Genomic DNA, 22,442 nt, shown 5'->3' with positions numbered 1-22,442 from the left:
TCTTGATGGTACGATGTCAATGTTTTGATCTTTCTTTATACTCCTTTTGATAGTCCTTGTAGTGCTTCGACCTTTGAGTGTCCTTTTTTTAGTTGCCTTTCCTTGTCTTGTTACCTTAGCTCTGATACCATGTTGAGAAATCTAGGGCAGCTAGATTATGTGATTTCCTTTACTTTGATAAGTGCTTGTGATGGATTTTTGCTTATCTCGATTAGATTCTTTTTCACCTCAATTATTATTGTGTTCTTTTCATCAAACAACTACGAAACCATAAAGAACAGTGAGACAAAAAGACACAAGATATAGGCGATCAACCAGTGCCAAAACCTCTCCACTTGAGAGGAAAACGCACAAGAATTCTTCTCTTCTTATAGAATCTTCAATTGATGAATTCCAAGACCTATGACCCTTGACCAAGACCCTCCATGACCAAGTCCCTTACGATCTTTCCTTCTATCTATTTCTTAGCAACTATTGCAATTTTGACCTCTAGCAAATTCTTCTGCCCAACAAATTCTTTAGCAACTTCAACCAACATATTCTATTGCAACTTTGACCTCCCCAGCAAATTCACAGTTTCGACCTTTCACAGTTTTGACCTAGTTGCAACTTCACAACTTCGATGCAACTTCATAGCTTCGATACAGCGTCAAAATTTCGTCTTGCCTAGTGACTACACAAACCCTAACAAAGGAGAGAGAGCGAGGTCCAAAACTTCGATCTTCTTCTTCTTGTTCTTTCTTTTCCAACTTCTATGTTGAGGAGATCGAACTTGCTTGAGAGTATGTCCAAATGAGGTCGCGTTCCTTCTTAATTAATAGGCTTTTGAGGGGTAAAATTGTTATCTTTAGGGCGACTTGTTCCTTCATGTAGGCCAACTTGATCTTTGCACCATGACAAGGTCTTGGAGGGTCTTTTGACCCATTTTCTTTACGATATGTAACATGCCCAAAGGGGTTTTTCATACATGAAAATGACTCAATTAACTTGTAGACTCAATAACAAGCCCTAGAAGCACTCAATGGGTGCTTGACCTAAAAATAAATCTCTCGAGGATGAAACTCATGCCTCAAGAATAACAATAGTAAATTTATTTTTCTTTGTTCATTAAATAATAAAATCATGATTACATGTCATTATGAAGAACCTAGTTACATATTTCAACAGTAGGCAAGTTTGCAACCTAGGCAGGGCATTGTTAGGGAGTTTGAAGGAGAGGGTAGAAAAATGTAACGTTGGCTTTGATACCATGTTTAGCGCAATGAGATAAATCTTGAAATTGAATCGCTATTTGCATTAATGAGAATAGACTTATACAAGAGTGACCCTTGGCTTTCACCTTCTAAGGCGCATTCCTATTCTAACTATTCATATTTCCTTTTATTTAGATATTTATGAGTTATTCACCCAATCCCCGAAGATTAAGTGTTTAACATATTTCAACATTTATTGACTTGGATGTTAATGTCCTACAATTAGTAATTGTTTGGAATGCATTGGATAAGTAAAAGTTACATGTCATATGTATTTCCAACCATTAATTGGGGGTGAGGTCAAGGCTTTTGCTGTTATATGCCTCTTTAACCATTGAAATGGTCATCATCAGTCGAGGGAAGTCGAGCAGCAACGAAACCCTTCTTTCTCGGTCGCATGCATAACTCTTTCTTTTCCAAGGCAAGGAGGTTCATCAGGAGGATGAGCTGATATCTCCAGTTATAACAGTTTAAGTTCTTTTACAAGAGAACGAATGACTATACTTGCGTGATTCAATTTACTTATTGGGTGGCCCCTCTCAAATAAGTAACTAAAAAAGAGTTCGACAGGCTCACGATGGCGGCCTTAACAGTCGAGCGATGGCGGCCTTTTAGTCGAGAGTTCGCTTGCTCACCCTGCCGGACCTTGCCCTCAGAAGCGCAAGCCCTCCGGACCTTCATTTGGCCCAGCTCCCCTTTCAATCTCTCCTTTGTTGTAATTTAGTCTTTCTTATTCTTTATCTTACCTCTCATTTTAAACTTTATTATCATAGTTTTTAGGGTTGAATTTGTTGTTGTCGTAAATTTTTGTATTGCTGCAAATTCTAATTTTTCAAGTTAGTTTCTGATAGCCAAGTGTAATTTCTTGATTGTTTGAGTTTGGGAACTTATGCTAAGCCTCTAGAAGAGCCATAGGGGCTTTTGAATTGAAACCTGGAAATTACTCACAAATCCACCTTAAATGCTAAATTGCTATTTTTATCCTTTGGTAGAAAATCATTGTAGGACCCTGGGGGGGCACTTGCTTAAGTTGATTGGGTATTTGATCCCTAAGATCTATTGCAGAAGTCTCCCTTGTGTTTGATTGTGTTTGACAGTGGCGACACTCTCATTGTTGCACTTCGTCTAGGTCACCTAGTGAGGCTTTGCACTAAGGTGCTAGATATTGTTGTAACAAGGCGCATCTTAGATGTGAGATCTGGGAAGTGAAGTTGAAAGCATTGTCTTTTGAGCTACGCAAGGGTACCATATCCATTAAACGCTAAATTCCTATGCTTATCCTTTGGTGGAAAATCATTGTAGAACCCTTAGGGGGGCACTCAGCCTAAATCATTGTAGAACCCTTAGGGGGGCACTCAGACTAAATTGATTGGATTATTTGATGCCTATGATCTACTTTGGGAAGCCTCCTTTGTTGGATTATGCCCATCACTAAAACAAGGGGAGTAGTTACTAAGGTGAGATTCCCATTGTTGCACTGTCTAGGTCACCTAATGAGGCTTTGCACCTAGGTGCTATATTTTTTAGTAACAATGTGCATCTTGGATGTGATATCTTGGAAGTGAACTTGAAAGTATTGTCTTTTGAGCTAGGCAAGGGTAACGTATCCCTTGTTAAGTTAGGGTTAGAAAGCATTTCTCGCATTGAATTTAGATCTCAAGAACTAAATCCCCAAGTATGTGTAAGTTGTGGTTATCTTAATTTTGCTCCGTGGATGTAGTAATCATTGTATAAAGCATGTTGAGATACGTTGAAGATCATAAACTTAGTTTTACTAAGGTTGATCGTTCAATATTGGAGGTCACAAAAGATAGATAAGGTGTTAATCTAATAAGTAGGATATGTTGTAGAGCCTTGATGTATCTTATGTATTTTGTCAAGCATGCGGATACTTAGGCTACATGAGTTTCATGTTTTCAATGAATGAATATGTGCCTTGAGCCAAATGTGTATCCTGAGCTTGTTGGACACACAAAATTAGGCTTTCAATGGTTTTATAAAGGTGCGTTTGAGTTGGCTCGTCACCCTCCTGGCCTTTGGCAAGGGTAAGATATTCTTTAGGGCTTAAGGTCGTTCAACAAGGATCGAGCCATTACAACAAAATACTTGATTTGAGCTCATCATGTCACTTGTGGGAATTTAATTTGGGCGGGGATGATAATAATTGTTCCTCCCAACCACCCAAGATAAACCTAAGTTACCAGGATTCAGATACAGATACAGTTTCAGATCCAGATTCACTAGATTTTTTAAAATCAAGGAATCAGATACAACAAGGATACATTAAGTACAAAAAAAAAAAAAAACTTTTAGAGTTCAAAAATCAAATCCATTTGTAAATCACAACAGTTATTAGAACCATTATATATATTAAAAATATGAAGACTGAAACACTGAAATGGTGCATCCTACCTCATACAAAAAAGATAATATCATAAATGATCACAGTAAGTACAAAATGAGTGTCTCATCCATGATCACTCTACTATTATCATAATGTGCAATATATTTAACTACATATCCTCAAATTGATCATACATTCTCTTTTGCATATTGCAACACTACATCATGAATAGACGATGGGGGTCCTAGAATGTAGGAAGTTGCATCAGTAGGTTGGAAACGTGGTGGGACAATAACTGCAAATAGGTTGAGGTGAGTCATGGCATTTAGTGTTAGGTTCAAGTCAAAGATTTCAGGCTCCACATCCCACAACATGCTCCGACCTTTTTTATGCTCTGGTTCAACATGTGATAGAAGATTGAGGTTGGAATGAACATACACAATATCCTCAGCCTTTGTTGCTCCCAACTTGTTTTGCTTCACTGAATGGATGAAGCCATATGTACTCCAATTCCTCTCAGCTGTTGAGTAACTAGCAACCTGTGGTGACAACCTGGTGGCTAGAGTCGAGAGATTAATGCTATCCCCACCATGGAAGCTCCACCAAGTAATAAGATCAAGATGCTCTCGATCATCCATAACTATTGGATCTAAAAAGCTACCAATGGATTGTACAAATCCTCCAAATTCTTGACGTAGTTCCATTGCAACTCCCACATCTCTATAAATTTTCCTCAAAGTTGTCATGTATCCTTGTACCACTTCAGAACCCTTGTTTGGTGTTGTTCTACCAGGTAAAGACAAAATTTTGGAATGATAATATTTGGGGTTCAATGCATAGGCCAAAAGGTGTAATGGTGTGTGGTAATTTTGTTCCACCTCGCCGTTACTATGTCCTTCACTTCATAATAAAATGTTTCAAAAGGGTTATTTTCACTTGCATTAATAATTTCCTTTATCCTCTTCAACATACTATCAATGTTTTCATAAGCTTCCCCCAAGCAAGGTGTATCTGTGTCAAATGACTTGATTAAGGTCAAGATTGGTTTAGTAAACTGCAAAAAAGGTATTGGACCTTGTCCACCATGCATCATCAAGAATGATGGATTGATTGTTTGCCTTCTATCAGAAGTGGAAGTCTTCCATGATTCCCAAAGAGGGTCAATGCCCATTGCTTGTAATGCTTGTGTGACATCCACAAGCCCCTTTATGACAAGAGTGTTGGAGGCAAAATGGGTTTTTGTTAAATTTGGAAACTAGGGCCGAACTCCACCTTCGACAACTCATATAATGCAAATGATATTTTTATTTGATTCCCCTCTTTGAGAGGTGGAGGATTGATCTAAAGATCATCTTATTCTGAATTGTACAAATGGAATTATGAATTTATTTTGTTTATGGACAAATTGTCAACGTCGGCCAACAAACTAATGTAGGTTTAGAGGCCCAACAATCACGTCTATTCATCCTCAACGTTTGCATATAAATAGAAGGTGCTTTTGCCTCATTTGGATATCACGGACCTTCTCACACATCTCTCTCTCATCTTATGATTAGGTATGGATTTTAGGACAACCTCTCTCCACACATGCGAAGAAGTAGTTTTGTTCTTGCGTTGACCGAAGTTGCAGGAAGGGTTTTTTACCAGCGTTGACTTGTTTGATTGTGGTTTTGTGAGGGTTATCTCTATTTGGGTAGGTTGCATTTCTGGGCATAGAAAACGAGGCATAGTTGTACTATTTGACTAGCACTGACTGCAAAAGAGTTTGACTGCAATGTTGACTGGATATTTTTGAACTGTTTTTGGGCTGATTTGATTTGTTGTTGGAGGTCGAGTTGACCAGGTTTGACTGAGTTGTTTTGGAGGTCAAATTCTGGCCTATTGACGAGCATTGACTTTTTGGTTAGGGCTTTCTGTAGATGCTGTATGTTGGGACAGATTTCACTGTGATTGGGCAAGTGAATATTGCATATTGTACTCTCTTTCTTTGTTGATCTTTTGAAGAGTAATAAGAAGAATTGATCAAAGGGTTTCCCCATATTGGGGTTTGTCCCTGGTTGGCGCCATATCTTGGGTCCTCTTGTCTTGGCTTGTCATTTACTATTATTGTTTATGTTCTATCTGCATTTTACTATCATGTTAATGTGATTGCTAATATGGAAATTGATATTGGGCTAATAAGAAATTTGAAGTAAATTTCTCTTAAGCATAGAACATACCATTGTTATCTAAAATTAACAGTTTTAGCAACCTACAAGTTTCAAAAAGTCAAATCGCAAATGAGAAATCATATATAACTTTGTAATTAAAATAAAGAATTTTCAATACAAATAATATTTTATAAAAAATGTACCTTCAGTAGCTCCAATTTTGCAAAACCTCGATATATGGTTTGAGACATTGAATAGTTGGTTATGAATATTTGGATTTCTTTTGCTGTTGCATATATTTCATTAATCCATTCAATCTCACCAATATTGGCAAACATAAGGTTCAATGAATGTATTGCACATGAAATTCAAAATATGTGATCATATTGAGCCTCCACAATCAAACCTGTAGCTTTACAAAGCTGTGCGTTGTTTGTAATGACTTGGACAACATTATGTGGCCCCACACTTTTTATTGCATTAATTAGAATTGTGGATATGAAAGATGCATCTTTCTCTATTCCACTACAATCAACAACTTTCAAAAACATTGCCCCTTGGGGGCATATTGCAATAACATTAATTAATGGGCGGTTTTTTTGATCTCTCCATCCATCGGAAATGATGGACACCCCTGTTTTTGCACATGTATCCCAGATTGACTGTAGTTATCTATCCACGGATTGTCTCTCTGATGCCAACAATGTAGTGCAGACTTTTTCATATCTAGGGTTTTTGTACCCTTTTGGCACTTCATTAACTTCCTTAAATCATTTTTTGCCAATAATGGGAATGCACCAAATTGAATGCAATATGCTACATGTTCATCGACTATGTCTCTACTTTGATTATTGAAAGCTGCTTCAAGAGGGGCTAGAGTGGGCCTTTTATTAGTTGTGGCATCAGACCTACATGCCAATGAAAGCCTAATTGTAGAGCTTTGCATAGAGTGTTTTCCCTTAGCAAGCTTCCTATCAGCAACATCTTGCAAAAATGCATAGAATTTAATTTTTGCAGGATTCAAACCTTGGCCAGGTTTGCCATTGGCATCTTTTGGCCCGGTGCATATTTGCATCCATGTGTTAGTTTGTCCAGTTAAATGGGCTTTCACTTTGGTATATGAGCCATTTTTGATATCTTGGCATTCATTGGACTTTTATTTATATGAACCACCTCTGGAATTTTTTCCAATAATCCCACATACTGCCATAAAAGAGATTTTTGGGTTTGTTTTGATGATTTCCCTTTCACTCTGCTGTTATGGTTTCATTTGTATAGGATGTAGGCTCTAGTGTGTGATTTCATAAATGATAAAATCCGAAATTCAAACTATCAAGAATACACAAAATAAAACATTAAAATATATACAAATTAAAAATTAAAGTACATAAAAATTAATTTAATTTGGCTGCTGGATTCACTAATATACATGGAAAAAAGTTGACGTCTTCGATTTTATGGACTGGTCACTGCACATTATTTTCTTCAGTTAATACCCAAAATTCAAACTATAACAGGAATACACAATAAAACATTAAAATACATAAAAAATTAAAGTACATAAAAATTAATTTAATTTGGCTGCTGGATTCACTAATATACATGCAAAATAGTTGACATCTTTGATTTTACGGATTGGTCACTAAACATTATTTTTTTCAGTTAATACCCAAAAATATCAGTAGGAGAAGCAACTCTACAGCGTGGGCATGAGAGGAACAGATTGTGATTGGAAAGCAATTAGTGCCAAATCACAGTTCAAATCACAGATTTTAGAGGGTTGTAGCTCTGCTTGGTATTTGCCAACATTTGCCAGAAATTGAAAGCTGTTATTTTGATTGCTAAATGTATAGAGATGTGGGAGTTATTGAAAGCTGTTATTTTGATTGCTCACACAGTTATTGAAAATTGTTATTTTGATTTCCCAATTCAAAGCTGTACCAAGCCCATTGATAATGCAGTCGATGGGGTTTTGCCTAAGTGCTTAATCAATTCCTTGTGGGGTTTTGGCAAATTCCCTAAGTCAAACTGCAGGAATTGATAAATGGCCACCCCACCCAATATCTTATCTACCAAAGGATCTCTGGCCTTATAGGAGCTAAAAGCCAGCAGTCGATTATGACTCTGTTGATTAAGCTCTTTATTTTGATCCGGTCACTATAGTAGGGTATTATAGTATGGTCGTTGACACTACAAAAATTCAACAAAATAAAACGAATTCCAAACCTGTGGGGTCTTTGCCTGGTGAATCGTCCTCTGCTCTGTTGCTCAATGCTATCCTTATGTGGCAGGCGCTGTTGTCTCAGTCTATTGCTATCCTTGTGCCAATGGCCAACAAATTCATAGAACCTTATGCGGTGGAGCTGTTGTCTCAGTCTATCGCTATCCTTGTGCCAATGGCCAACAAACTCATAGAAAAAGACAATGAGCGACTGCACATCCAATTAAGCCCAAGAAAACATAAAACTAAAGTCTAAAAAGTCAAAACCGCGTTGAAAAAGAGTTGAAATCCGGAACTTGCAGGATCTGTTTCCAAATTTCGGGATCCATTTCCAAAGCGAGGGATCCGTTTCTAGGAAATGGATTCGCGACATTTCCGGTTCTTGGCCACAAATATAATTTATGTAACCTATTACATTTCAGGGGGTCAGCACACCTTGTATCAGATACCCATATCTAGCATCCTTTTGTCATGTGACTTGTGTATCAATCTATGTGTGCAACCCCGTGGGTGAGGATGTCAGGGGGATCAGGGGGATCATGTCATCAACAGATAAGGAGGGAGATCGAGATGGTGGTGTAGAAGAAAACTGTCACACCCTCTTGTATGTGTTCCCTGATAAAGGACTCCAGCTCATCAATGCAGATCCCAAAGAGAGTCAGTGAGAAGGGGAAACCCTGTTTGACCCCAATGGTGCTCCTAGTGAAGTTTGAGAGGTTGTGAACAGTGCATGTTTGACTAAGCACTGAGCATACCAAATGGTACTACAAATACTGTGTTTACTATATCACAAAAAATTGAGAACAAAAGCTAACATGCTAAAATGAAATAGCCAAAGCCTAGACAGTGTCTTATCAAATGCTCTCCCAATGAAGGCTCCTATGGCTTGGCTTGCTGGCAAACAGACTTCCAGCTCTCCATTAGACATTGCAGGTGCTAGCTGCCTAATAAAATAGTCTGTTCCCTTTCTCCCTGGTGCCTTATAACAGCTTCAGTAAATTTCTCATGTTATTTCAGGTAGCCACCCAAGAGCTCTTACATCCTGCTTAGAACCTAAGACTTCAGCTCCAACATGTCACTGTGCAGAAGCAAGGGCTTGCGTCAAAATTGTAGCAGCTTTGTGACTAATTCTTTGGCCAAGGTGGAACATTCCTGTGAGTTCTGGTGCAACTAGATTTTGGCATCATCCATCCAGGTTGTTTCCCTTGACTCATTCAGATCTTTCTCGAGTGTAATGCCCCTAGCTTTGCATTATAAAATCCATTTAAAGAATGCCATAATCTAGATGGTTCTATGATTTGGCTTTTTTCCTGTTGCTTAAAAGAAAGGGAAGGAAAACATCTCTGTTTTCCTGAAAGCTGGCAAGAATAATTTTGGATTAGTGGAATTGCAGATATCAATACTTATCATTGCAAAATCATGTTGCAGTAGGGGTATTTGAGGGCACTGGATCTATTCTACATGAAAAATATCAATTCAACAATCCTAAATTAGATTTTCAACAAATATTTATGGCTGAATTCCTGTGATGGCAAGCTGGAAAAGGTCAAGATCATGAACATTTAGCCTTCTGTTAATAACTTGGTCGTAATATTCTACTTGAACTCCTGTACTGCCTTTTAAAGCTGGCTCTAGCTACCATAGATGATAACTGTTCCACTTTCTGAGAGGGAGAGGGCCTTGAATTCTTTAGGAGAATTTAGGGCACACATTGGATTACTCCTCCATGGACTAGAGCTCCCATTGCTTCCTATTCTCCTCCCTTTCTCTAATAGTTTCTTCACCACCTTTGGTTATAATTTCTTGTAACCTTCCATCAGGGTATATTCCATCATAGTGTGTGGGTTGCAGGGAATAAGACGGGGAGAATGATGATGAGTCTTGACGGGGTGGAGGGAAAATGAGAGGAGAAACATATATGCCTGGTTTCCCCTCCCAAAGAAGAGATCTTGTGTACTTCAGCATTAAATCCAGACATATTACTACCTGAGGTGGCCATGATAAACATGATCGTCGGGGCAGGCCCCTTGATAATATTTCCTTTTAGAATCTCAATGTGATGAGCTATCGATAAACTTATTTGGCTTGTTCTCATTAAATATGGCATTTAGTCTTTCCAATCTACTAATATCTTCACCAAGGAATATAGTTCATTCTCTTTCAACTGGATCCACTCCCTTTTTATTGGCTAGCCAATCTGCTACTTTATTTTTGCTCTCGCAGTGGTTAGAGAAATTTATTGATGAAAACCTGTACTTAAGTTTTGATAGCTTCTTTGGTTAAGTCATTTAATCTGGAGTGTGGCATAGATCCCTTCATTATGCCTCTTATAACCTTGGTGAATCTCCGTCAATTTGTAGAATGAGAAAATCCTCTATTGAGAGAGAATTTAATATTCTGATAGCTGGAATTTACCCCAGATCCATAGAGTAGAAGACGACTCTTTCATTGATGTGTGTGGGTTCCCTTTGGATGTACCATCAATGTACGATTTGGCTACATTCTTTGAGGGTCAGTCCCACTTTTCCAAATTCCTTTCTCTTACACTTACCTCTTTATCAGGGAAGAAATAAGTTTGATGTTCTCTTGAGATCTGCCATTGTGAACATTGCATCTGTTCAAATAATATTCATTATATTAATCCCAATTTTTTGAACTTTCCTTGCGTATTTAACAATTACTCGTATTAATAAATCCTTGCACTACTTCTGATTTAATGTACATAAATGATGTTCATGCTAAAATAAATGAGACGCAAACCTTGTATCTGCTAAAATAAATGTGATGATGTACACACCATTTTCTTAACGCTCTGTAATTCTAACTTCTAAGTTGTGGTTTTGATTTATGTCTAGGGACTGCATGCCCTGGTTTATGATATGAACACCAACAGGGAAACTTGGGAATGGGTTAATCTGAAAGAGGTAATCTTTTCTTTTCTATCTAATGATCCTTGATATTTCTTTCATAAAACTATAAGTTTTTATTTTATTTCTTGTTTGTTTCTGTTTCAGATAACTCCAGGGGACATTATGTGGGACTGGGAGGGTCCTGCAGGATCTGGTCGAGGTAGCCGTGTTGCTGTTGGACGTGGGATTAAAAAATCAAGTGGTCGTGGAGGCCTGGTTTCTTCTTCTGGTAGGGGAAGAGGTATTTCGAAGGGTCAAGCTAGAAAGGATTTTCCACCTTCTCAAAATGGGATAGGCAAGAAGGTGCCAGGCGATATTGAGATACTCCATACTGACACTCTTTTGAGGGAGGTAAATGTTTGCTATTTTCTTCGAAGTTTTAAAAGGATGAGTTTTTATTTATGAGATTGATTAGTTATTTTAGTTTAGAGAAAGAAGTATCCTATCAAAGTATATCTCTTAGTAGTCTAGTCAAAATGGTTCTGAAAACAATACATTTTATCTCTATTCAGATTTCTAGTCGCATATTGAAGTCTTTGGGATGCTATGCTTGATATGAACGCCTTTAGAAGAAAGAATGGAATGCATGGTTTATGAAGGGTACTCGAGGGAACTTGAACATCTTTATTTTTGTCATGTGCAGGTGGAAAGGATTTTTGGTGGACCGCAACCTGATCCTGCAGATATGGAGAAAGCTAAGAAGTTGCTGAAAGTAAGAATTGTGAATGTTCCATTCTCCCTCAACAGAGATCATTCCTGAAGCCTCTATGCCATGTTTTCGAGTATATATTCTTTTCTAATTTAGCAATTTGCGTGGTTATTATTTACTAACAGGAGCATGAGCAATCACTCGTGGATGCAATTGCAAGACTTGCTGAGGCATCTGATGGGGAAAGTGGTGAGTAATCCTCCAGTTTGTTCACATAGTTTTCACACTCAGCTGAATTTTCTTCCAGTCTACAGCGAGTGCTAAAATGAGGATGATTTGTACATTTGCAGAAGATGGTCGGCAACCCCTTCCATCCCACACACACTCCATTGACCGTGAAAGAGGATGGAGAAACATGCAGTATAATGGAAACCAGCATACTGCTGATGATGAAGATGATACAGCTGGAGATGGTAGAGCTGAAGGTTCAGATGGGGAACCTATGATTGGGGAAGGTGGCGTTGCATCTGATGACCAACAGGATGGAGACGATGGGGATGAAGACATTTGATTTTTCAAATCATTGATCAAGACTTTGTTGCCCTCGTGTAAAACTTGCGGTGGGCTGTGCTGTAGATGATGTATGAGTACTCTCAGACAATGCATTGGAAGCTTCCTTATTGGTAGCCTTCCCTGTGTTGTAAAAAAATCTTGACATCTTAGAAAGGGGTGCCTTTGACAGCTATTCTCATATTGATTTAATTTTACATTAATCCTTTGTATACAGTTCTTGGGGCAGGTATCCTCGAGCGATTTTACAAAATTCCTAGATAGAGAAAATGAATCGAAGTACCCCATTGTAGTCAGCACCTGATCAACAATTCAAGTGCCGGAGCTACTTACACTATTATCCTGCTCAAGTAGTAAACTAAAGGATTTGTACTCTAGTGACCCCAAGTGATATTCACAATTTGTTGTTTATGAATGTGAGCTGGGCTTGCTACTGCTGTACTTTGGCATAAGTTCCAGAAATATTCGGGTGACAATGGACTTGCCTATCAACCTGAATGCTAGCAGTAAACCCACTGCTATATATCTGGCTTTCTACCTCGCAGGCATTCAGATAACTAAAGGACTTGAGTAGCAACTTTGAAACGTGTACTATACAGACTCTATACTGCAATCCCAGTTGCGGTTTCTGCCAGTTATTGTAGGTCAAAGCTTATATGAAGATTAGCTTCCCTCCTCTGAATTACAAGTCAGCGAAGAGAAGGGTGTGAATCACAGGTTCACATTCTTTTTTGAGTGTGAATCGAGTGCTAACCTCTAAATTTGAATAACACCCGTGCATCATATGTATAGGTTGCCTGGAAAGAGTTCTGTATTATGCCTTTTCTTTTAATCTGAACTAAAATCTCTCCAGCTTCTAAAACTGAAGAACACCATTAAGCAATATTGAAAAGTTAGCGCAATATATTTCTCTGATGACAGTGGCCTGGCGTAATAGATGAACATGTTGCTTCCATTATCATGTTCACTGTTAGCATTGTCTGTAAATTTTTTTACTATCCGCAAATCTACGTGGATGTATTGGACGAACTATGGATGGATGTATTGGACGAACTATGGATGTTCTTATCATTGTATTTATATCTCAGAGTTTGCACTTCGTTATTTAGTTGTTTTATTCTGCACTCTACTTTCATCTCTTTGGCCCCCTCAAGGTGCACTGCCTGAAGGATTCTAGAATTATGCACGAACAAATTGCTAGAGAATCGCAGCAATTTTATGCTAGGAGTAATGTGTCTGGTTGTTGAATTTAGAGCATGATGAGCTGCTGTCAGATTTGTTCCTTTATTCTGGCCACAAATCTGGTCGCTGACACCTTATTGTGAAGGTGGTGATGCATATGGTTGTAATGCAAATTCAAAGCAATGCTGCCCTGTTTACATTTATCTTTTTGGTGAATTATTGTCGTCACCGAATGTTTGGCACGGATTGAATTCCATTTCATGCGTATAAACGCTGCCTAGCATCTCGCTATAATTGTTTTTGGGATAAAGCAAAAGCATATAAAAATGGAGAAGCATCGGCAAACAAGCTGTACGATATAAAACATGGGATGGTTCAAAGTGAACACGAGCGAAGCCTTGCGAACTTGGTTGTCATCCATCATCGATAAAGATGAGAGAAATTATTTTCTATTTGCAATCTGACATGCAATTTGGCGGAAATTTATTATTTGATCTATATCGAAGTTTCTGAATTTTTATTTCAACATTATAACAAATAACTAGTATATTCCCAAATCTTTATGCATTTAATCAAAGCAAGCTAGCTTGGTTTGCAGCCACACGCATATCACTGTTTTTGTTTTTGTTCACTGTCCATGTACCGAAAACTATATTTACGTATTTGAATGACTGAAGTCATGACATCTAACTGAATGACCACGGACATATCATCTTTTTGAACAACTCTACAAGCACTGGAGTCATATTGTGGATAAAGATCACCGATTTTAACATTTTCATTCTACGAAGACCATATTCGAAGCCTGCTTTAATTTCATAATCTTCAACTCGCGTTTCTGATGATATGATAAATTCACTCAGAACTGTGTGTACATGCATGCTATGAACTTTTGGTTTGGGTTAATTTATTTGGATTTCTTGTCATTATTAGAGTTTTTGACATCAAGAACACGTGTTTGATGAACTTTTGGTTTCAGTTAATATATTTGGATTGTTGTTATGGTTGGAGTTTTTGAGCATTAATTAATGTGTTTTTATGTAAACAATCAATATGTATTGGCATGTTGCAGTATTAATCGATGAAATATATTGTTTATAAATTGAATATCTAATTGAAATATGGATTTCTAATTGAAATAATGTTTATAAATTGAAATAAATTTATTCAGTGTTGTACTATTAACATATTACTGAAAAGGAAATACATATGTTTTTTCCCCTTAAAAAAGGTGCATTGGAAATACTTTTATGTTTTGAGGATTCTGTTTCATGTATTCATTCAATCAATATATATTCGTGGTGTTGCAATATTAAGATATTGAAAGTAATGTTTATAAAATTTCAATGTTGCAATATTAATCGATTAAAAATAATTTATAAATTGAAATATGGAATTCTAACTTGTAAATTCATGGATGGTTATATTATAATATATTGAAAATATATTTTCAAAATAAATTCATGGATGGTTATATATTATATGGATGGTTATATTATAATATATTGAAAATATATTTTCAAAATAAAATTATAGTGTTTTATCGGTTTTGAATTATTGAATTTTATAATTTTATTTTAATTATCAAATAGGGTTTTTAGAATTTCAACTTGATTATCAATAATTATTAGGTGGATGTTAGAGATTTAATTATCACATAACATTTTAGATGATTTATAGTTTTTAGAATTTCAACTTAATTATCAATAATTATTAGGTGGATGTTAGAGATGTAATTATCACATAATATTCTAGATGATTTATAGTTTTTAGAATTTCAACTTAATTATCAATAATTATTAGGTGGATGTTAGAGATTTAATTATCACATGATATTCTAGATGATTTATAGTAGTATTGGCCAATCAAAAAGTGAAATTTATCTTTAAAGTAGTGTTTTTTTTGCCCTTTTAATTAAATTGATTAATTAAAAAATGTCATATGAACTAGGGGCATAAGTTGAAATTTAAAGAAATTTATCTTTAAAGTGGTTATGTCATTTTTGTCTTCTTAATTAAATTGATTAATTAAAAAAATGTCATATGAAATGCTTTGTCATGTAGTATTGATAGGCTATTATGTTGACCCATGATATTGTGACAAAGTCTATCTATTATTGTGACAAAGTCTATTTTTTGATGAATACTCTCTCTATAAAGTGGGGTGAATCTCCGCAGTTAAGATTTTGTGACTTTTTATTTGATTAAATATATATGTTTGGCTTCTTTATTTATTTTTATGATAATAATAATTAAAAAAATATAGTTTTTTTAATAATTTTATAATAATAATAAAGTTACATTTTAATTAATTTCAATGATTTTTAAAGTTCTAGCAATTTGATATGTAACATATAAGTGCTTTGATGCTCATTATGGATTGATGCTTTTAGTGTGTAATTTAATATATTCAATTTTAATTAAAAACTCAATTTTTGTAGGTTTATGTACTTGTCTATGATATTCAATTTTAAATAACAACTGAAATTTTGTAGGTTTATGTTATAACTATATTAAATCTTCAATTTCAGAAATAAAATTATTATGGGTTTTTAGTTTTTTCAGAAATAAAATTATTATGGGTTTTTAGTATTTAGTTGAACATTGTTGTTGGACTCTCGAGCTTTTATGCTATGGAAGAAAATGAAAAGGGTTCATGTTCCATCAAAACAATGGTTATGGAAATTTATTTATTATTCTGTTTTTTTCAAGTTAGGTTTTTTTTTTTGGTTGTTGGTTAAATTAAAACTTTTTTTTAGCTAAATTTATAATTATTTACTTATTTCTATGCTACTTCATTTCAATGACAATGTATACATTCCAATTTTTGCTAAATTACAAGAATGTTATAAATGCGGACTTGTGAGAGTTTGTTTCAATGATAATGTATACATTCCAAATTTTGATAAATAACGTGTTATGCAAACTTTGAGTTTGTTTCAATGATAATGTATACATTCCAAATTTTGATAAATTACCTGTTATGTAAACTTTTTGGGACATCGAGGTAAGTGTTATTTTTATGGTTTTTTTGAGTTTCTGGTGTTTATGATAAACATTTTTTCATAGTTTTATTGATAAATTATATATTTGCTTACCATATTTATTTTTAAATTACCAGCACGGAAACACATTTACTTAGCTTCCCTAATTATAAATACAAGCTATTGTGGTGTATGCAATTATGGAGGTTTAAGCAATGAAAAGGAAAATATGGCGAATTAACACTTAGTTTTGTGAAATCCTCCACAATAAAATTTGCACTCATTGTTTGATGGAAGAAAAATATTTTGCAAGGGTTTCAAAAGTAAATTTAGGTATGTATTTTTTTTTTGGTATATAATTTTTCATTGTAATTGTATGTTACTGTTAGATTTTTAATAAGTGTATATCATTGTCAATTGGATTTATCTTGGGTGGTTGGGTAAAATGATTGTTATTTTTCCCACCCAACTCATTTTTTGCAATTGACATAGCTTTGTTGTAATATCTTCAAGCTTTGTTGTTGAGTGTGATTAGTCCCATTAGGATTGAGGCATGCATATTTGTCATATAGAACATAAAAATATTTCTCATGAAAATAAACTGTATTCTATAGAAACACTTATTTTGTCTAAGGAGACAATGAAATTCAAGTACCATAAAAAGTTTTGGTTGAAACAAAAATTTGAAGGCTCAAGATAAATGTGGAAGCCATGGCTAGAGGCATCACTAAATATCAAATAAAGTTCATAAAAATAAATTCAATGGAAAAATTATGTTAGTTTTTATTGGAGTGTGATACAGTGGACATCCTTCACATTTTATACTCATTAGCCTTTTTTTAATTGTTAAATAAACCTAGAAAAATCATATATCATATTTTAATAAGAATAAAACATACATTCTTCATGGTGTAGTAACTACACATGTTCAAAAAACTGTTAAATAATAGCTTGTCATCCTAAAATTTAGATCGTCTCAACTTCTAGAATTGTTTGCAAAGCATATGCCTCCAAAAACAGACTAACAAAGACATGTTGACCATTAGCAACTAATTAACAATGTCCATTAAGAGCAGTCGATATGGGCATAATTACATAAATATTCCAACACACAAATGGTTACAGAATAGGTTGGAAGAATCTTAAATGAGATCAGGGACCTTCAACAAACTGACTGGAAGAATCTTAAATGAGATTAAGGAACATTCAACAAACTCATCTTCAAAAATTTGACCTTGTAGCCCATGAATACCTTGGAAATAAAATCTTTGGAAAGACGCGAGAAAAGGAAATCAACTAGAAACCACTAGTTATACCCTTTAAAAGCATCATTGGAGAGTGATATTGTGTTTTGGACTTGGATTCTATCATTTATCCAAGAGTGTCTTTAACACGATTAATAAGTGTCTTAAATTCTCTTAAATTCCCCTTCCTATATCTACATTTCCTTTCAAAACAAATGCCACAATACAGATGTGGCTTGCACCTTGACAGTTCCCATTAGAAAAGCTCCAATGGATGGATTTATGAACATAATGTTTACCTATCATTCTTGGTCTACAATTTTTGTTTGCAGTCCTGAAGTTTGAGAAAATTGCAGGTGCCTGACCATTGACTTGAAAAGAGGGTGTTTGCTTTCCTTCAAATAATTGGCATTTCTTGTTAGTTAGATCCCCCATATGGTTAGGAGGGGCACAACTTGAAGATCATAAGTTGAGTAGGCCCAAAGATGTCTCTAATTCATTCAAACACTTGCATAGAGACGGATCAACTCATAAAGAAATGAGTTTGTTTTAGCTTGGCATTTGCATATACGATACCAACCAAGACCTATTGTACTTGTCATCGTTGTGTGGCGGCCATGATAATCTTATATGTATTGTTCCAATTTAACTAACTATACTAGAAGAGATATTATAAACTCAACATGTCAAATGCTTTTATAGTATTTTGACCAATATGTATTTTTAAAGTAATTTCAATAACTTATATATATATATAGATAACCTATTAAATTCCTCTTTGATATTTTAAGAATATATGTATAATAATTTAACAACATATTAAATTCTTGTTTGATAATTTAACAATGAATGCATAATAATTTAAAGATCACAACTATCTAGATTCATTTTCATATTGGATTCATATATATATAAGATGTAGTTATACATATTTTTTATTAATTTTCAGGGAGGTGTAAAGTTTTATTAATAAAATGTTTAAGTGATAATGTTTTATTTATTTGTATTAAAAATGGTGTAGGTCATTATATGTTAGATGTGTTTTAAATTATAATACATCTCCTCAACCTATTTGATATAATATAAAATTTTATAAAATGATATAAATAAAATAAATAATAATGTACATATTAGTTAAAGGTTTACAATTAATAGATTGTTAAATGATTAATATAAAAATTTATAAAATGATATAAATAAAATAAATAATAATGTACATATTAGTTAAAGGCTTATAATTAATAGATTGTTAAATGATTAGTATAGAAAGAAAGAAAGAAAGAAATTATTTTAACGTCCACGAGGCTATAGATAGCCTATGGGACAGATTGCTTCTTCATCTGCTTGATGTATTCGGCCCTTTTTCTATGAAGCTTCATAATAAATGCTCTCAGCTTCTCGACAAACCCCTCACTAAATAGATTATCCCAAGAGATAGATGCCAGTGTATCTGCATAACTTTCCCTGTTGTCTTTGAAGGCCTCACATTCTAAAATGAAATGCTTTTCTGTTTCCACTTTTTCGGAAGAACAAAAAATGCATACCCTTTCCTCCCACACTTCCTTTGGCCTTTTCCAGCCCCCTATTTCACAACGGAGTTGATGAGAATTAGTCCTTAATTGAGCAATAAGAATTTTGGCTCTCCAAGAGATATTGGCCTCTATGTATGCTTCTGGTTGATGATTATGAGTGGGATTAAACACTTCAATATAGTAATTTTTCTTTCTTCCTAGCTCCTTATCCCAAGTACGTTTGTGTAACTTTTCCATAAAAAAAGCTTTTATCTCTTTGCTGTTTATGGGACACGCGTTCAAGCAAATACCCCATTTACTAATTATTTGTTATTTTGCTACATCCAAGTTTTTTTGCTCTTGCACAATCTATCATTAAAGACAACCTTAGGCCATCTACCCTCTTCCACTTGCTCAATTTTTTTTAAATACCTTATGACTCACACCATAGCAATTGCTTCAATAGGGGCAGTCCCTGTTTCACTTAACAAGATATTGACATAAGGAACTGCACTTTTAATCTTAAATTTGTTTGTAATCAAACGTTTCTGAATTTTCTCAATTTGTCTCCACTGCATGTCGCAGGTACTGCTAGCCCACAATTCACAACCATAGAGAATCACCGGAATCACTAGAAGCCCAAAAAGAGTTTGAGTGGTCTTCCAGTCCCATAACTCTACTTCTCTACACCTATTTTGAAAAGAATAAAATGCTTTCCAACCCCCCAAAGTTCTTTTCTTTCTACAGCCATTCCAGCTTAGACTTTTGTTGAAGTTAATCCCGAGGTATTTATAATCCGCAACTTCTTTCAGAATGTTGCCTTCAAAGTAGAGCTTATGCTGGTTATGCTTTATTTTCTTAGAGAAGACCACTACTTTCGTTTGGCTGATATTGACTTGCATCCCCACACTTTTACAAAAATGCTCAAGGGATAGTAAGTGCTCTTGCAAACCAAGAGCCGATTTAGCAATCAGAATAAGGTCATCTGCATACAAAAGAAGCCTTATAACAAACTTGCACAAATAGATACCATCACCCCCCTGCGAATTTAACCACTCCTCAAGCTTGTTGATATATAAACCAAAAGGGGTAGGAGACAGTGAGCAACCTTGCTTGACCCAGATATTGCTTCTAAAACTTTCAGAAATGCCTGTTGAAGTTCTAATTTTAACTTTCACATCTTCATACAGCCAATGCACAACTGCTCTCAAATGTTTAGGAACCCCAAGTTCCTCCATTCTTTGCCAAGTTATCCCTAGGAACTGAGTCAAACGCTTTTATGAAATCAACAAAGCAACAAAAGACTTCTTCCTTTTTCTCCCAAACTTTTTCAATGATGTGCCTTAAAGTTATGCAATGATCATCTGTGGAATGTTTAGGTCTAAAACCTGCTTGCTCTTTAGCACACTTATCTCTTTCTTCTGCCCACTTGCTAATTTTGTTTTCTCGCATGCTTCCAAATAGCTTTGCAAACAAAGGGTTTATCATGATGGTCCTATAATTGGAAGGATTATTGACGTCACCGCTCTTGAAAAGAGGTATTGACAGACTAGTTGACCAATCTGTGGGGAGCCCTTGTTGTATGATGTTGTTGAATATTTTTGTAATGTGAGGTGCAAGAATCTTTGATCCCCACTTTAGATATTCTGTGTGGAGTTCAGCTAGGTCTTTTTCTTTTCCAACACCCAAGTTCTTGATACCCATATCTACCTCTTGTACCGTGAAGAGTTCAGTATCAGTGTTGACCAAGGGGGGAGGGTCTCAATTCACATCATTTTTATGATTTTTGTTTTTTGAAATTATTACATTTACTTTTGGATTAAATAAAATTTTGTTCTAGAAAAAATGATAAAATTGTAGTGTGTGTATATATATATCTTTTAATAGATTTTAAAATCGTGGATAAATAAAAGAGATGAGCAAAACACTGAACAAAAAAATAGAATTAATTTTTATGAACATTATTTCATATGATTACACTCCTTGGACGAAATAATTAGGTTAGAACATTTAGGCTTTTTGGTCGAATATAGATGACCAAAATACTGAACAACCTCTTCTTGAAGTTCCTTACGAGTGGAAATGATCCTACCCTTGCCATCCCTAAGTTTCCAAATAGTGTTTTCCCTTTTTCTTTGGGATGCATATCTGTGAAAGAACTTTGTATTTTTATCACCCCCCTTGATCCATATTGTGTGGCTTTTAAGCCACCATTCTTCTTCCTGTAGGTTTAAAATCCTCCTTTTCTGCTATTCAAGGTCAAGTGCAACATTTTTTTGCTCCTCCAGGAGGTAGTCCTTACCAATTGAGTCAGATATAGCTAGGAGTTTTTTAATCGATCTCCACTAATTCTTTAATGTTTCTCTGTTTTTTTTCTCTCCCATTTTCAAACAACCCTCTTAAGATCATTCAATTTCCTGCTCATCAATCCCACCAGTGAACTCTCTTGTGTATACACCTCTTATGCCCAAGTACTACATACATGCTTCTCAAATTCAAAATATGATAAGTAGACATGATTGAATTTGAAAGGAATACCAATCTAATCATAATCCCCATTCCAGAGAAGAAAAATAGGTTCATGGTTAGATGTCCTTGTCAGTACTACCCAAGAACAAAAAGTTCCCAACCTTTCAGTGAGATTTTCATGGACCAAGTAATGGTCCAACCTTTTTGCAATTCCATCCCTCACAGTTCGCCCATTTCTCCAAAGTTGAAATAAAAGGATTTGGTAAAATGTCAACAAAATGATTCATACCAAAAAGGTACGAGAAGAAACTCCCTCATGGATCACATTTACATTTTGAGACCCATATCTCTCCCTCATTCACCGTCAGATTCAAGTCATCAGCCATGATAGGTGAACCTATTTTTAACAAGCTGCAAATTCCATCAAGTCGGTTCCAAAACTCATTCCTAGAATTGTAAGGAGCATAAATGTTCAAGATGTGGATATGAGATCGATATCCCGTAGAGAAACTAGAGAGTAGAATATATGCAAATGTAGTAAACAAAAAATTATCGACCTTAAGGTCCTAAAGAGCTTGCCAAACCACCATAAAGTCCATGTGCGCTAGTCACACAAAATTTCCATCCCAGGCATAATTTCAAGAAATAATGTCTAGCCTTCTCTCTCGAAACCATAGTCTCCTAGATAAGGATGACTGATGGTCTATGGACACTAATCAAATTTCAAATAGAGTTCCATTTTGGGGCACTCCCCAAACCCCTGATGTTTAAATATAAGAGCTTCATTGAAGAATATTAGTATTGGGCGAAGTCCCTCTTAAGTGCCCACATAGAAAACTCCTCACCCAAAGGTTGAGACAATGGAACTAAAAAATCTTCGAAATTTAAATTTAAACCATGTAGAACCTTACCCCCATTTCATTTTTTATAGTTTCCCACAATTATGTCGCCGAATGG

At 35.3% G+C, this 22,442-nt stretch overlaps 1 protein-coding gene across 3 annotated transcripts in view; it reads left to right on the top strand.

The window, feature by feature from the left end:
• Positions 1-13,009, top strand: part of EML3 (Emsy N Terminus (ENT)/ plant Tudor-like domains-containing protein) — a 104,043-nt gene extending 91,034 nt beyond the window's left edge. For 2 of the 3 annotated variants that reach the window (XM_089438706.1, XM_089438704.1), the window contains exons 6-10: positions 10,824-10,892; positions 10,983-11,228; positions 11,521-11,589; positions 11,712-11,775; positions 11,877-13,009. In XM_089438706.1, the coding sequence (XP_089294832.1) occupies positions 10,824-10,892; positions 10,983-11,228; positions 11,521-11,589; positions 11,712-11,775; positions 11,877-12,097 (669 nt within the window). In that variant the 3' untranslated portion in view covers positions 12,098-13,009. The remainder of the gene's footprint in view (positions 1-10,823; positions 10,893-10,982; positions 11,229-11,520; positions 11,590-11,711; positions 11,776-11,876) is intronic. The other variant, XM_089438705.1, reaches the window with a different exon arrangement.
• Positions 13,010-22,442: the final 9,433 nt, after the last annotated feature.

Source organism: Pinus tabuliformis, chromosome 9 (assembly GCF_031772625.1).
Source record: "Pinus tabuliformis cultivar Carrire ecotype Pingquan chromosome 9, CPIR1, whole genome shotgun sequence".
Lineage (NCBI taxonomy): Eukaryota > Viridiplantae > Streptophyta > Pinopsida > Pinales > Pinaceae > Pinus > Pinus tabuliformis.
This window is presented reverse-complemented; position numbering and strand designations above follow the sequence as displayed.